This window comes from Dermacentor variabilis, chromosome 2, assembly GCF_050947875.1.
Source record: "Dermacentor variabilis isolate Ectoservices chromosome 2, ASM5094787v1, whole genome shotgun sequence".
Classification (NCBI taxonomy): domain Eukaryota; kingdom Metazoa; phylum Arthropoda; class Arachnida; order Ixodida; family Ixodidae; genus Dermacentor; species Dermacentor variabilis.
Genome location: NC_134569.1, coordinates 18,273,961 through 18,288,900, shown reverse-complemented (window position 1 = coordinate 18,288,900; position 14,940 = coordinate 18,273,961). Strand labels below are relative to the sequence as shown.

Below are 14,940 nucleotides of genomic sequence, written 5' to 3'. Positions count from 1 at the left end.
GATGTTGTCGCGTGGGTCGTCTTAAATTTGATTGTTGTAGCTTTCGCTGGTATTACGATTGCCGCCGCGAAGCTGCTTGGAAGGACAGATCCATCAGTGTAAATATGCGTAGAGTCACGGTAGTTCTCGTACAAATATAGTAGCGTGAGCTGTCTAAGGGCTGGTGATGACAGATCAGCTTTTTTCGAGATACCAGGTATTGCGAGGTTGATTTTTGGCTGAGCGAGGCACCATGGAGGGATCGAAAGTCTCGCAGGCCGGAGTGAAACAAGCTGGCAATGATTCATCACATGCAGTTATCGTTTGGCTGAAAGATGTGTGTGGCCTGTCCGCTGGTAGAGAGGCTAAATGGTGACGAGGAGTCCTGGCTAGATGCCTTATATGGGTCCTGAGTACTTCAATTTCAATGTGGGTCTTGACAAGGTGCTCTCTAGCGATTGCTATCGTAGCCACTGTTGAAGCACTCTGAGGCAGGCCTAGACAGACCCGGAGCACTTGACCCTGAAGACTTTGTATTGTGCGTAGATTCGTTTTGCCTGTGTTGTTTATTGCTGGCAAGCTGTATCGCAGAAATCCTAGAAAAAGCACCCTGTACAGTTGTAACATGGCACTAGGCAACATTCCCCAGGTCTTGCCAGCGAAAAACTTGAACAGGTGGCAGATGCCTGTCAACCGTTTTTTCACGTATGACATGTGTGGGCTCCATGACAAGTCCCTGTCGATTATGACACCTAGAAACTTGTACGATCGGACCCGTCGTATTATTTGGCCATTTAGAATTACACTGTAGTTTGCCATGGGTTTGCGTGTAAATGGCACTAGTGTGCATTTCTCGGAGGAAATTTCCAGGCCTCGATTACGGAGGTAGATAGCAGTTTGTGTGGTGGCTCTCTGAATTCTCGCTCGCAACTGTAGGCGTGTTACTGCAGATGTCCATATGCAGATGTCATCCGCGTACATTGATAGCCTGACTGTGGTTGGCACGTGCTCTAGGAGAGCAATTAGTGTTAGATTAAATAACACGGGGCTAAGTACACCGCCCTGGGGGACACCACGGTAGCTATAATGTAGAGAAGTATGGCCTTCCACGGTGCTTACAAAGAAGGATCGCATGGATAGATAGCTCCGTATCCATTGAAACATCCGACCACCCACTCCTACCTCTGTGAGAGCAGAGAGGATGGCTTCATGCGTAACGTTGTCATACGCCCCTTTAACGTCGAGAAATAAGGATGCGCAGAGACGATCGATGATCGACCGCGTCGGAAGCCCGCCATGGCATCTGGGTAGGTGTTGTGGCACTCCAGTACCACAACACCTACCCACTCCAAGTACGACAAGTACCACTCCAGGCGTCCTAGGACCATCCTCTCCATTACTTTGCCCACACAGCTCGCCAAAGCGATCGGGCGATATGATGAGAGCTCCAACGGCGACTTGCCAGGCTTCAGCAGTGGAACGAGGCGACTTGTCTTCCAGGTTGTTGGTAGCGTGCCATTTCTCCAAGATTCATTGTACACCTCAAGAAGAACTCCTCCCGCTCGCTCCCCCAGGTGACACAGAGCTCGGTAGGAAATTCCGTCAGGTCCTGGCACTGATGTGCGGCTACACAAAGCTAATGCTGCCTTAAGTTCGTGGATCGAGAATGGTAGATCCAACCGGTGATCATGTGGTGGCGGACAGCTGCTCGAAGGCGATGGAATGTTGGTAGCTGTGAGTTGGCCGGATAATCTGGCGCAGAAATCCTCTGCCACGTCAATCTCCGATCTCTTTTGAGAGAGGGCAAGCGCCTTGAATGGGAATCGCTGTACGGGAAGTGTCCGCAGTCCGCGCACTGTTCTCCATAGTTGCGATAAAGGCTTGCGTGGATCTAGCGACTCACAGAAGGCAGCCCAACGTTGCGATTCGAGCTTGTCTAACCGGCACTGTATCTTCTTTTGCGTGCGCCTGGCGGTCCGTAGACGTCCATTGTTTTCGTACGTCGGTATCTTCGTTCAGCACGTCGTCGGATTGCTCGAAGTCGTTCTAGTTCCACATCAAAATCACTAAGTTTCGAGGAGCATGTTAGAGTACGCATAGTGTCTTGCACCACGCTCTTGATTGCCTCTTCCAAGTCGAAAGATGGATTGGCGTCGCAGTGTCAGCAAAGTCACTGAAAATGTCACTGATCTAAAAACAGTATGTTGCTTGACAGTCTCTGCTGTGCCAAGTTTGCTACCGCTTCTGGGCTGCATGTAAAGCTAAATCACGTTTAATAAAGTGTGTATGTAGTGCACTGAGGGCAGAATTCCTAAATATGCATGAAGAATGTAAAGAATGTGAAAAGGATTTACACTGTGATGTCATCCGCACACACAGCAACAAGTGGGCCAACAAGGCATGTTCCACCCTGGCATGCAGCAGGGAGCACAGGCACAAGCAGCTGGCATGCATCACCTGCCTCCACCAGGTATGTTTCGCTTACTTGCTTCATTAGGGCTCTTTCCTCCCTGTTACGTGTCAGTATCCTGATTTCATTCAGTGTGAGGACTGTCTCCCAGCTGCACTCGCACTGATTGAATGAAGCAGCTGAGGCAGTTGGGCCAGCTCAGGTGATCAACACTGGTTCAACAAAAGATGTAGCTGGAGCCAATGTTTCGACAAATGGACTTATCTTTGGCAGGACAACAATATTTAGTCTTCATTTTCCTGTGATTCTCTGCCCCGCTGGGCCAGGGGAATATGTGACACTTTGGCTAGGAAAGCTTAAGTTTGCTACAGGTTGCATAAACCACAATATTGTTCCAATGAAAACATACAGTTTTTGGTGACAAGCAAAGGGCCATAAACTATCCTTTACCTCGTAGTTTGGCTTTCAGCAAAAAGGAACTTGACACATCTTGAATTTCCGTTGACTGGATTTCCTGTTCTTCCCGATACCGTGAGATGAATGCTTATTGTGCAGTTTGCATAGGCCCCCCATGGTGGAGGGAATGAGGCATAGTATATGTCCCACGTGCTGCTGTGTTCCATGTATCCTTCAACTACAGTAAAACCTTGTTAATTCAGATTTCATAGGACCAAAGAAAATGTCAGAATTAACTGAATGTGGAGTTATTAAGGGTATCAAGAAAAAAATTAAATGCAGTTAAACCTCATTATAACGAACTTCAGTATAATGAACTTCTTGACATGACAAAGTATTTAGTATTTTTTCATAACTTCTTGTCCATAGAACACCACGTATTTTGAAGTTCAAGATAACGAAGTGTGTTTATACACGGTTTCAATATAACGAAATGTCACTGCCATCGTAAAGAAACACCAAGATGAGAAATGGAAACTTGCTAAATGCAAATGGTCAAATGCTTGACTTATATGCTGATGCTTGCAAATGCATCTCTCAAATCGCACGCTGCACGATCAAGCGGGGCTGCCGAAGCAGAGCAACGTCATGTTCCATATAAAGTCCAAGTGTGATAAGGTTATATCGTGCCCCCACTAGCTGTATACTTTAGGTGCTAGTGAAAGTGTGTGAGGGTGAGCGCCGTCTATCCGGGCGAGCAAGGCAAAAGAGGGAGAGGGATGCGGTGAAGCGGGCATCTCCTTTTCCAGTGCAGCGGTGGCTGCGTATGACTGTTGGTGGACTGAGCCTACACGCAGCCCGCACACCCTGTCTTAGAGGTAACCTGCCACATGTGTAAAGGCCAGTGAACTTAGATGGCGTGGTGTCGTACGCTGTTTTCACACGTGTTTAGTACTAGAGGTTGTGTTATCTTGAGTTTTGTAGACGCGTTGAAGCGAGAGGCAGACGAAGCATTTGCTCCCTGCTGCCGGTGCTTCTCATGATAGTGTTGTCCCACTGCCGTCTTATTTTTCATATTTAAATTTGTTTTTTTCATTTGTCTAGTAATTCAAAACATTTTGCTGACCCTTCTTTGTAGGCAAAATCCTTTGGCAAATGTACTTATTTGTATAAAAGATTGAATTTCAATATAACGAAATTTCAACATGATGAAGCAAATTTCCGATTTGACTGCCTTCGTAATATCAAGGTTTAACTGTACTTACTATGTCATACACTTTTGTTTACTGAATTAATCAGCAACTAGCGTTTCTTTTCTGTACAAAAGCAGTGCAGAAGCTGCGATTCATGTCATCTCGTGACTAATTGGCACTTGCAGTCGCAAAGGCCTCACAACTTCCTTTGCGGCGCAGCCACAGCACATGCCTTCATCCGTGACTGTCACTGTGTTGATCTTTTCACTATAGTAGGTTATTAAATGTGGTCAGTACAGAGTTATTTGGGAAAGAAAATACTAAGCCTATACCCTCTGTCGCACACCCACAAACATGTTTATATCAATTCAACAACATAAAACTTGTAACAAACATTACTATGGAACACTTCTAATTATAGAGTCTAACTAGTCTGCACACTACAGAATTAGGTCATTGAAATTCGCACTTCACCATACGATTCGGTGTGGGGTGCCGGAGGGGATCATGGCCTGAATGGTACAGGCGTTGAGAGGGCTGCTGCTGAGGTACCCAGCTGGAGCCGGGTGGTGAGACGACGTGCCACGATGGGGCAGGAACGCAGGCCAGGAGGCAAGTCCAGGATCATAGAGGCTGTGGTTTATGCTCCACTAGATGTCCCACAGATGGGCACCAACTTAAATGGTTGAATCGTAGGCTCAGGAGCGCCAGGCATAAGCAGGAGCCCGGACTCATCGTCCTGCAGGCTGCTTCTGCTGCCACGGCTGCCTTTTTCGTTTCCTCACAATGGCACCACTCCCGCATTCCACGCTCGTGCCACGAGGCCCTCCGGAAATTCTTCTTTGTCTTTTTCCTTTTTCAGTCGACATTGCACGATCACGCTTGCACCTTCATTGTCATTGTTGTCGTCATTGCCTTTCTTTTGTAGTACAGCACGTGCACCTCATGTCAAGAACGCGCGTTTCATTACTGTGCGCACATCTCAATTATTTTTTTGCCATTGAACTGGGCACCAACAGATTGTTCGTCCATTGTGATGTGGCTGCTGCTTTTCATCCTCGACAGATTCTGCTGTGTTTGTCATATTGAGTGTGCAGCCATGGCACTCAGTCAAAATGAAACTGCTGTTTGCCGCAGCGCCGGACTAAGCCACGGCCACTATCAACGTGATCGTAGATTTCATCCACGCAGTTCTGAAGGCACATGATCTACCCATGCTTCGAGTAAAACGTAACTTTTCTTTGCCGCAACCGCTATGGACAAAAGCATGGTTGCTATTGACGTGATCATGTATGGTAACTATGCAGTTATGGAGGGTAGCCAACACAGTGTTACGTGTGGCAGTAAATGCAAGACTAAGAGCTCTAAGCATACGAATGGACATGAAGCATTTCAGCGTTCCTGTTGTTTACATACATGGAGGAAGGAATAAATTGAGGAGAGGCCCTACCCCCTTCACGTGCTAGGAAAAAAAGTGTGGAGAAAGTGACATGGTATTTTTCGCTGTAGGGGTCATGTTGGGGCACAATGGCCGTTTGTTTTGGTGGTGTGTGCTCGTGTGTGTGCTGCCCTGTAGGTCTTGTACTGTGGTGAAGGTGTCATGTGTGTAGGATTGCGTTAGTCTCCATGTTTTGTGCTGCTGTGCTATCTAGACCGTGCTCTCCCGGCTGTTGTTGTGGCAAGGTGGGACTGGAAGAAGTAATAAGTGTGAAATGAGTGTGCATGCAGTTCCATATACAATCGCCGGCCGTTTATTCGGACCTCACGGGGACTGCGGAAATGTCCGAATAAACAGGTGTCCGAAAAAGCAGATTAAAAAAAAAATGATATCCTTTATTTCCACGCACTTATTCGGGCTCGGCAGTAGGCTTGAAGAAATCGTGAATGCGCCGTTGCACGCTGTTCCGTTTATGCACAATCAGATAAGCCTGTATCTCGGAGAGGGTCGTATGGTCACTATAGGTGGTTGAAAGCACAGTCACTGCTTGTACACGCTCTGCATGCGACGGCAGCATAGCACATGGTGCGTCATCATCCGACTCGGAGTCATCGTCCGGTGGTGCAGCAGAAACCTGATGAATGATCTCGCCGTCGTCGAGTTCTGCGCATGTCAGTACAGCAGTGTCAGCACAGCAGTGTCAGCACCTGTGAAACGGTCAAATGAGACGGTGTCACAAATCGCAATGCAACCACTGCGCAGGTCTCGGCAGAACATTTTCCGCATCAGTAGGGAGCACATCGGAAGGCGACAAATCCTAGGCCTCCCGAAACCCGCTTGCTGGCATTGGTCCCCAGCGCAGTCTGCGCGGGCACTGTCGGCGCCATTAGACAATTGACGCGATGTTTCCGTACGCTGCGTTGGATCACCGGAACCTCGACACAGCGCACAAAACACCACCATGCCGACACCAGTCGCACAAACGAAAAACGTGGCCTGCTCGCAGTGTCATGCACGAAGAAACAAATCAGCTGCTGGATTGTCATGACGTGGCTTACTAAGCTGAGCCCCGAACTGTTGTAGCCACTAAATCGAATCAGGCAGAAACGATGATAATAAGCCTGGATTTGCAGTAGCGCCACTTCATGGGGCAGCAAGGAGGCTCCGTTCAAAACTTAAATGGCGTTCAGCAAGTTGAACCAGGCACCAGTCAGAGTCAGTGCATGGTGTTCTGGATCGAGTTGGCTCAACGAGCGTCCGAAAAATCAGACGAGAGGTGGCAAGGTGTCTGAACTTTCAGCAGTTATACTTTATGGTCTATGGGGAGAATGGCGGTGCCGCGAAGCAGACCGAATAATTGAGCATGTCCGAAGTTTTGGAGTCCGAAAAGTCAGTCAGCGACTGTACCACGTACATACCACACCACGGCCGAAAAACGATCTGAGAATCTTGTCTGCTGTCTTCGGTGGATTCATGCTAGCATGTCATCAGAGACTAAAACTTCTATGCTTCACAATATTTATTTATTTATTTATTTATTTATTTATTTATTTGCACAATACTGCAGGCCCATGTGGGGGCCCAAGCAAGAGGTGCAGAACACATGAATGCTTACATGTATACGTTACATGAAAAACAAATAGACACTTTGCAGCTTATGCACTGACCAGAAAAAAATGAAAGCGACAACTAAATAAGATCGATTGAAAATACAGTGAAGGAATAAAACTTGACATAGTTAGAACAGTGCCAGCTTTGCAGTGCTCCTGCTTTTGACAGTGGGCAATGCACTTGTGGCACATAAAATAGCCATGTGGAACGATCGGAAAGAAGTGACTGCTGTGAGTAACTAAAGGATAAATCCTCCTTACCACAGATGTCCTATCTGTTTGCTCAAGAAACATAGGAAAGTGAAGGGTGGCGGATGCAGTGCAAGAGTGAACAAGACCGCACACCTGTGTGCACATCCAACGGCTGATGGTCTCATGTAGGCCTGGTGAAAGCGAGAGCCGCACACATATGCGCTTGCTGTTTGGCACCGCACAGAGGATACCACAGAACATTGTTCTGTGAAGCTTCACTTACGGTGAGAACAATATACTTCAGGCCGCAGTCAGTGTATTTAAACACGTAATGGCATTCTCCTCTGCTGGCCTCTTTGTCGGCGCACTGTGGCTTGTTACAACTCCTTTCAAAGCTAGAGTACAAAACTCAAAGTGACTGAGGCAATGGTATTGTGATGGTATGCACTGCAGTCGAATTTGTTGGTTGGATTAGTACGGCGCTTGCACGTCCGTGCAACTTGGTGTAGTTGTGGGCCAAAGGCGAGAAATTAAAGAAGAGAGGAGCTTCATAATGAGTGACGTCAGGGCCTCTCGTTGGTTTTTCCATCCTCCGTGGCATGCAATATCCACTAATGACTGTGACGATGCGGACTCCACCGCTTCGTTTCAGTTGGACCATGACTGGACAACACTAGCACCTATTTTTTTCTTCTTTTTTTTTTCTTTGACACATATGGTCACATGATTGAATTACAAGCGGCTGCTTGCAAACACACCTTTCAAATTGCGTGAGGCTGGACAAGAGCGACCGCTGAAGTGGAGCTGCATCATATTTCGTATAAAGTCTAAGTGCGATAAGGTTCTATCACGGCCCATGCACTTTGTGCTTTAGGTGCGAGTGAAAGTGCGTGAGGGTGAGACAAAAAAGATGGTGGCTTCACGAGTGCTGCCTTCCCGCGTGAGCACAGGGAAAGAGGTGGAGGGGAGCTCACTCACGGTAATGCGATCAAACATGCGCGAGAGGCTGGGGGGGGGGGGGGATAAGTTGGTGCTTTCCCATTTCTGCTGTGCGTCTCGGCCATGGCTGCGCATGCTTGTAAGCGCGACTGAGCACATACGCAGCCGCTGCCGCATGTGCAAAGAGTGGGCATGCCGAGACAGCTTGGCACCATGTAAGCTGCCCACCTGCTTATTTAGTATTCGTGGTTGCATAATCTCGAGTTTCGGTGACCCGTTGGAGCGAGAGACCGATGGAGCATTCGCTCCCCGCTGCCGGCGCTTTTCCTGATTGCGTCGTCCCAGTACGGGCGACGATATCGGCCACAAGGGCAGAGTGCACGCGAAAGCGTGGCTAGCTTTGCCTAATTCATACCGCTGATGTGAAGATATCATCAACGTATGTGGCATGAAACCGTATCATTTGTCGCCGACTGCCAAATTTATCAAAATGAATTGTTTCCTCATACAAACTTGCTTCGATTGCCCGACAATTTGGAAAATTCTGTAGCCCCTTTCTATGCAAGAAAAACAAGATCAGCAACAGTACTTATTTGCATAAAAGGTCAAATTTCAATGCAACGAAATTTTGATATACCAAAGCAAATTGCCGATTTTACCGATTTCGCTATATCGAGGTTTAACTGTAGTTTAAAATCGTAAATTTTCAGAAAACAAAACTATGAAGTTGACAACTCTGACTCAGCAATGAAAAATGATACCACAATTCTGCAAATTGTATCTAATAGTATGTCTAAAGCAGACAAACTTGATCTATTATATATGGCTCTCAAATATATCACTAATATATGAGTAGGACTTATGCAAAACCCTTGTAAACAGTGTAACTAATTCAGGTAAAATGCAAATTGATAAATCAAATTTGTACACTTTGGATGCTCTAATGAATGCATTATCTGTTTTTAGTGTAGAGCTACGAATTTGTAAACTTCGTGATTCCATATTTTTTTCAAGCTTTCTACTTTCTGAAATTTCAATTTAAGATATTCGGCCCCTAAATGAAACTTCTACTTCCAACAGTTACTAGAATTTAACATTCTCTCTCAAATGCAACAAATTTCATTAAAATTGACCCGGTGGTTATTATCTCAGAAAAGCGTTCCTGCGTTTTACATGCATTTGAATGGGCGGCAATGGAGTTGGGCCCAAGCTAAAGCCTCCTCTTAAAGGAAGCACGCCAAGTAAAGAAACATAACCGACTGTGTATGGTGATACAGGAACCATGTTGACTGCCACTGTATGTGAATGATTGCCTGTGGCACAAAAGCAGGAGTGGTTGGTGGGTCTTTTGTGCAAGCTGCTTCCTCCAGAACAAAAAAAACCTATGAAATGTTGTACAAAGTTTTTTTGTTTTTTTTTTTGTAGCCCCCAGGCTGAAACTGAAACAGATGGTGCTACTGGTGCTGCATTTGTTAATTTGTAAGCAGGGTGTCTACCAACTGAGAAAACTGGGAATTTTCAGGGAATTTGAATAGTCTAGAAATACTCAGGGAAAACTCGGGGTTTTGTGTTCCTATCAGGGAAAATTAGCTGTAATTTTATTGAAATGGAACGAAAGTCGCGTTAATGCTGGCTCCAGTAACTGAGGAATTGCAACGAATTGTCATTGACGCTGTGTCATCGGCTCGAGGTGTTGCCAGATACAGTTAATGACCGATTTTCCAAACGCCCGATTTTTCAGATATGCCCAATAATTTGCACAGCTTCGCGGCACCACCACGTACCCCATACAGTCAATGTATAAGAATGTCTGAAATTTAGGACGCAAAAACACTTCGCCGTTCGATATTTCGGACTTATTGCCCTGGCTGCAGGTTTGAAATGGCATTAATGAAAGCCACCACCACCGGTGGTGATTATCTCGCCACCTCGAGCCAGCACTCTTGCACGCAGATCTGCTGGCAGACGTAGCCACCATCGCGGCAACGCTAGGCCTAGCTGCTTCTACATTCGCTGTTAAGCTTCCTGCTGTGCGGTGCTGTGTTTTACATTGAAAGAATTTGCCACTGGCAGCAATGGCACCGACTCCGCTTTTGTAATCAATGCGATTGGCTTCGAAGCTCGGAAAGCACAGTGTGTTTCGTAATGCCCATTACCAAAAGTTTGTTTCACCTCAATACAGCAATGATGTGCGGTGAAGCATGTGCAACATATTGCGTGGAGCTTAACATATGTAGGAAGGGGCAATTGTCACAAGACACAGTATGTATTCCTTAATTATACATACATGCGCCCCATCTCCTGTCACAGTACGAGCACAGATATGGCTCATAAGTGTACTGACAGGCCTTAAGTGCTTTTTCGGACGTGCCTGTGGCAATTCAAGCCCTTAAGGGCAGTTAGACATTCATTCATTATTTTCGGGCTGCCCGATATTTCGGACCCTAGGGAGTCCGAAAAATTGGACGTTCAAATGGTCCATGGAGCGAAGGGCGAACGTGTGGCTGAAGGAGGACGAGAACAGAACAGACCGATGTATTGAGGAATGAACGGGAAAGGAAGCATGCCACCGCCTTTTTGAAGGAGCTTGAGCTCAAAAAACAATGTGTTGGCTCACGCCGAGATGCAAGTGTCCCGCATCCAAACCAAAATGAACTCTTTAAAGCCATGAAACCCAACATTGATATGTTGTGTATGGGCTAACAGTATGTCAGGACAGCTGAGGTTGACTTTCCAGCTGCTGAGAGAAAATCTTAGTTATGACGAAGTTAAGGCCTCATACCAATGAGCTTGCTATCAATTGATAGAAATCGCTCATATTCGAAAATATTTACTTATGTATGCATCTCCTTTTCATTCATATTTGAAAATGCTCGACTAGACTTGGAATGGGTTTTACATTTTTTTGAATATATTTTATTCACTGTGCATTTTACTAACACCTTCCTTCTGTTTTCTTTTTGAATAAAATAGACATTACTTCTTACTATTCAAGCTGGATTAAGTTATTTTTTGTTTCAACATGCTTACTAGAGAGGGACAGCATTGGGCAACATGGTGTCAGCCCGTCTTGACATAAAACAAAGTTTTGTCTCGTTCAGGGAATTTGGAAATGTCAACTTTGTAGGCACCCCGGTAAAAGGCCCTTTGCCTTCTTTTCCAAAATTCCGGCTTGTGTTGATGTAAAAGCTTAGGTGAGTTGGTAATTCATAGCAACAGTGGGTAAAGTGCAAAAGACAAGGACTGAAAAATGATACAGTGCCACCTTTGTTTCCATGTTTAATCCTTGTCGTTCATACCGTGCTCACATTTGCTGCTAGCTTGGCATGTACAGGCTGGTCTACTGTTAGAAGGAACATGCGAGTGCATGGCTGATACTCCGCACAGTGTACGGGAAGTGGTGAAAATGAAGAACATGCCCCGAATGGTGCAGAGGCGGCGCATGCCGCGCATTGTCTTCTGACACCCATCGCTTCGCCTGCGCACAGCGTGAGGCATGGCATGCGGCTAGGCAACCGCATGTCTTGAGCCGTGGTTGTAATGAATGTGATTTAAAGCACCAAAGTTCCACTTGATTTGCCAGCCCAGCCATGGATGCTAAGAGCAAAGAAATGATCAAGCTTTCAGAATATTATAGGTGACATGGGGGGGGAGTGCTGTTTTTCTGGAGGAAGCTTCGTGTTCAGGCATTACTGCATCACGCATCGAAACACATTCACCTCGTGGATGGAGCATGGCAATTGACTCAACGAAACGAGCATGAGTAATACCGCAGTTTGTTTTTGGCACTGTTTTGCATGGCATGCTTCAGTGATGTCTTGCTACGATGTACTTAGCCTGTCGAGTTGCCGGAAGATATGAAACGCCATGTAAAGCTACTGTTGGTGAATCAGGAAACGTGAACATGTATACAGCCGTTCAGAAGTATCACTCTTTTCTTCCAAAATGATAGTGAGGGAGTGACACTAATGTATATAAGCAAATACAAACTGGAGAATTTGCAATTACCGATGGTGTTGTGAATGTGTTTCTGACTGCGGAATGCTCATGCAAGACACAGCACGGCAACATTATTTGGCGTGTCTAAAAATGCCGTTCTCCAAAACACAGTTCCGCTGCTGCTTATTTGCGTTCTATGCCACTGCAGTAGAAGTGAATGTACTTACGTGCTTTCTACATTTCATGGGTGGCAGTACACAAAATTAAATGTTTCTCCTTGAAGCGGGGGCTTTTGACTGGTCATTGCATGGCAGGGTGGCCACACGCACGTAAAACAAAGGGGTGACCGGGGTCAGCAGACAACGCATAGCATGTTCCGCCCCTGTGCTGTTTCATGCATTCACTTGGTTTTCATCGTTTCTCTTAGCGCTGCGCGGAGCCACATGGGTCACATGTTTGCATGTTCCCTCTAACAGTGGACCGGCCTGTCCATCTATCATGGGACTTGCATAAGCCAGGAGACAGCAGCAAACACTTAGGACAACAAGGATCTCCCAGTGTGTCATCAGGGAAAACTTGAAAATTTCATGCAATTTTCTGGGCCTAAACTTGAGGAAAAAAGAACAGTAAATTTTCACATCAGTTTTAAATCAGGGAAATTGGTAACTACAGTGTTTATGGTGATCGAAGCAAAGTTTTCAACTGTACTTACGCAATCTGCAAATGATGGTCTCCTTCGCTTGTTTTGGGAGTGTGAGCCTGCCCATGTGGTTGGAATATCCCAAAACAAACACGATCCATTCAAATCTGGTATTGCATACCACCTCATTTATAGCTTACTCATAGTAGTAGTACTAGTAGTAGTAGAAGATTATAGGCTGTCAGAGTATGGTACACCTTTTAATTTTAATTCAACCAATTCGATCTTGACTGAAGGTTCTGGCCAGTGCCCAAACATTTCTATGGGACCAAACTTTTGTTATTTTAAAGGACCCCTGAAACGGTTCAGACAAATTTTGTAGATGCTTAGAGTACAGCTAAAGTTAATAATTCGCACCATAGTTTGTGTGAAACATCTCATATTAAGAGAGTTATGGACGATTACAAGTTAGCCTCCTCCATAGACATGAATTTTCTCCTCAACTCATTCGCCAAGTGATCGGGGCTAAGCTCCGCCTTCACTGGCTCTGTCATGGCGCGTCATGTCGTCGACTCCCGGTTCTTTAGGAGCGAGTGCGCGAAGCCTCTCCAAACTCTCTGCCAACTGCTTGGCAGTCGACCCCAAGCGAGAGCTATCAAAGCAACGTTCGTTGCGAGCATTCTGTCGCAGTGCCGAACATGTCTGGTATTCCGGTAGCCACAGGCAAGCTGGGCGTTTCGACGGAACGGTGTAGGCATAAACTCAAGCTGATGAAGGAACTTTAGCGTAGATGTACGTGAGCTGCCTGATCGGTCTCCACGGTCCAGCCACCCGTTGGCGCAGAGCTTAACCAGCCAAACAAAGAGCTAATAAAGTGTAAAACATTTTAAATGTATACAAAAACGTGTTAACGATTACACTTCTGCGAACAAGTTACACCATCAGCAAAGAAGAATACATTTCGTTACTGCTACTGTATGTGGTTGAGCTCTGTGCCACGAGGTGGCTGCACTGTGCAGACCATTCACATTTGCGCTTCTGCTCATCTTGTGAAATTACACGGTCTAACGGCCAGGCTCTGTCCCCTTGAGCTTGCATTTACCCTAATACTGGACTCGTGAAACGCTATTGCGTTAGTAATCTTCAGGTGTAAAGTGATGGCCGCAAACGTACAAATCTTGGCGCTGATCGGATAGCAGCAGTCTGATGTGCTGCAGCCAGTCCACTCGTCTGCTGCCTGGCAGTGGAACACGATCTCGCAGCTTGGCATATTGCCAGTCGCTGCGTTTGCAGTCCACAATGCAACAAAGTCGAATCATAGTGCTCGCGAAAAGACTGAGACCGACTCTGACTTCAGAGCTCTCGTCAAAATGGAGCATGTTGTAACACAAGCAGACAACGCTTGCTGTGTGCCGGAAGTACTTAAGTGTGGAGAGAAATTGTTCCTCTGTGTTCTCTTTCTGTTACTTCCTTTTTATAGAAACAAATTAACTAACATTCCAACTATTGTGAACATCATTTGTGCATAGAGGTGGAAAAATTATCAATGACACTCCCTGGGCAGCCAATCAGATAGCTTGCCTTACTGACATCAATTGGGTGATTTATGTCATATAGGTAGGGGCGGCTGAAAATTCCACCAGGCAGTGTGCTGCAGTTGGCAGCGATGTGCATTTTTAAAACCTTATAATAAATTACATGCTTTATGCAGAGCACTTAGATGCGTCAATTAATGATCAGAAGGACGTACTCTAACGACTCAGTACAATTGTACAATATTGTCAAAATCATTTGAGGGTTCTTTAATCTTGAAATTAGTCTTCGCCAGATTATTTGAACTGGGCTGGTCATCTTGCATGGGCCCTGATTCCAGCAGTCATGGCAATGGTGACTTCAATAGTGTCAGTGTTGTCTTGGTGGCGCTCAGGGTACAGTGAATGCTTCGAATACATATCATCTTCCATTGAAAATGCCTATTTTCGGCCTGCCCCAGGAAGATTTCAAAGTGAATATGGTAGCTCACAATGAATTATTGCACTGGTCACCCAATTATACCTTTCTAGAGCGCAGCTCTTGTACGGCCATTCCTCCGTTAAGCGTTGGCGTGCCTCGGTGTCGTACCTTGTAACCGAGTGAACGAGCATAGTGAAAGAAAACGAACATGGAGCGCAGTGGAAGATTAAAAAAGGGCGCACGAGAAGAAA

General features: G+C 46.0%; 1 protein-coding gene across 7 annotated transcripts in view; it reads left to right on the top strand.

The window, feature by feature from the left end:
* Positions 1–14,940, top strand: part of LOC142571445 (mediator of RNA polymerase II transcription subunit 12-like protein) — a 222,155-nt gene that overhangs the window by 187,246 nt on the left and 19,969 nt on the right. For all 7 annotated transcript variants that reach the window (XM_075679800.1, XM_075679797.1, XM_075679795.1 and 4 more), the window contains one exon: positions 2,359–2,449. In XM_075679800.1, coding sequence (XP_075535915.1) covers positions 2,359–2,449 — 91 coding nt within the window. The remainder of the gene's footprint in view (positions 1–2,358; positions 2,450–14,940) is intronic.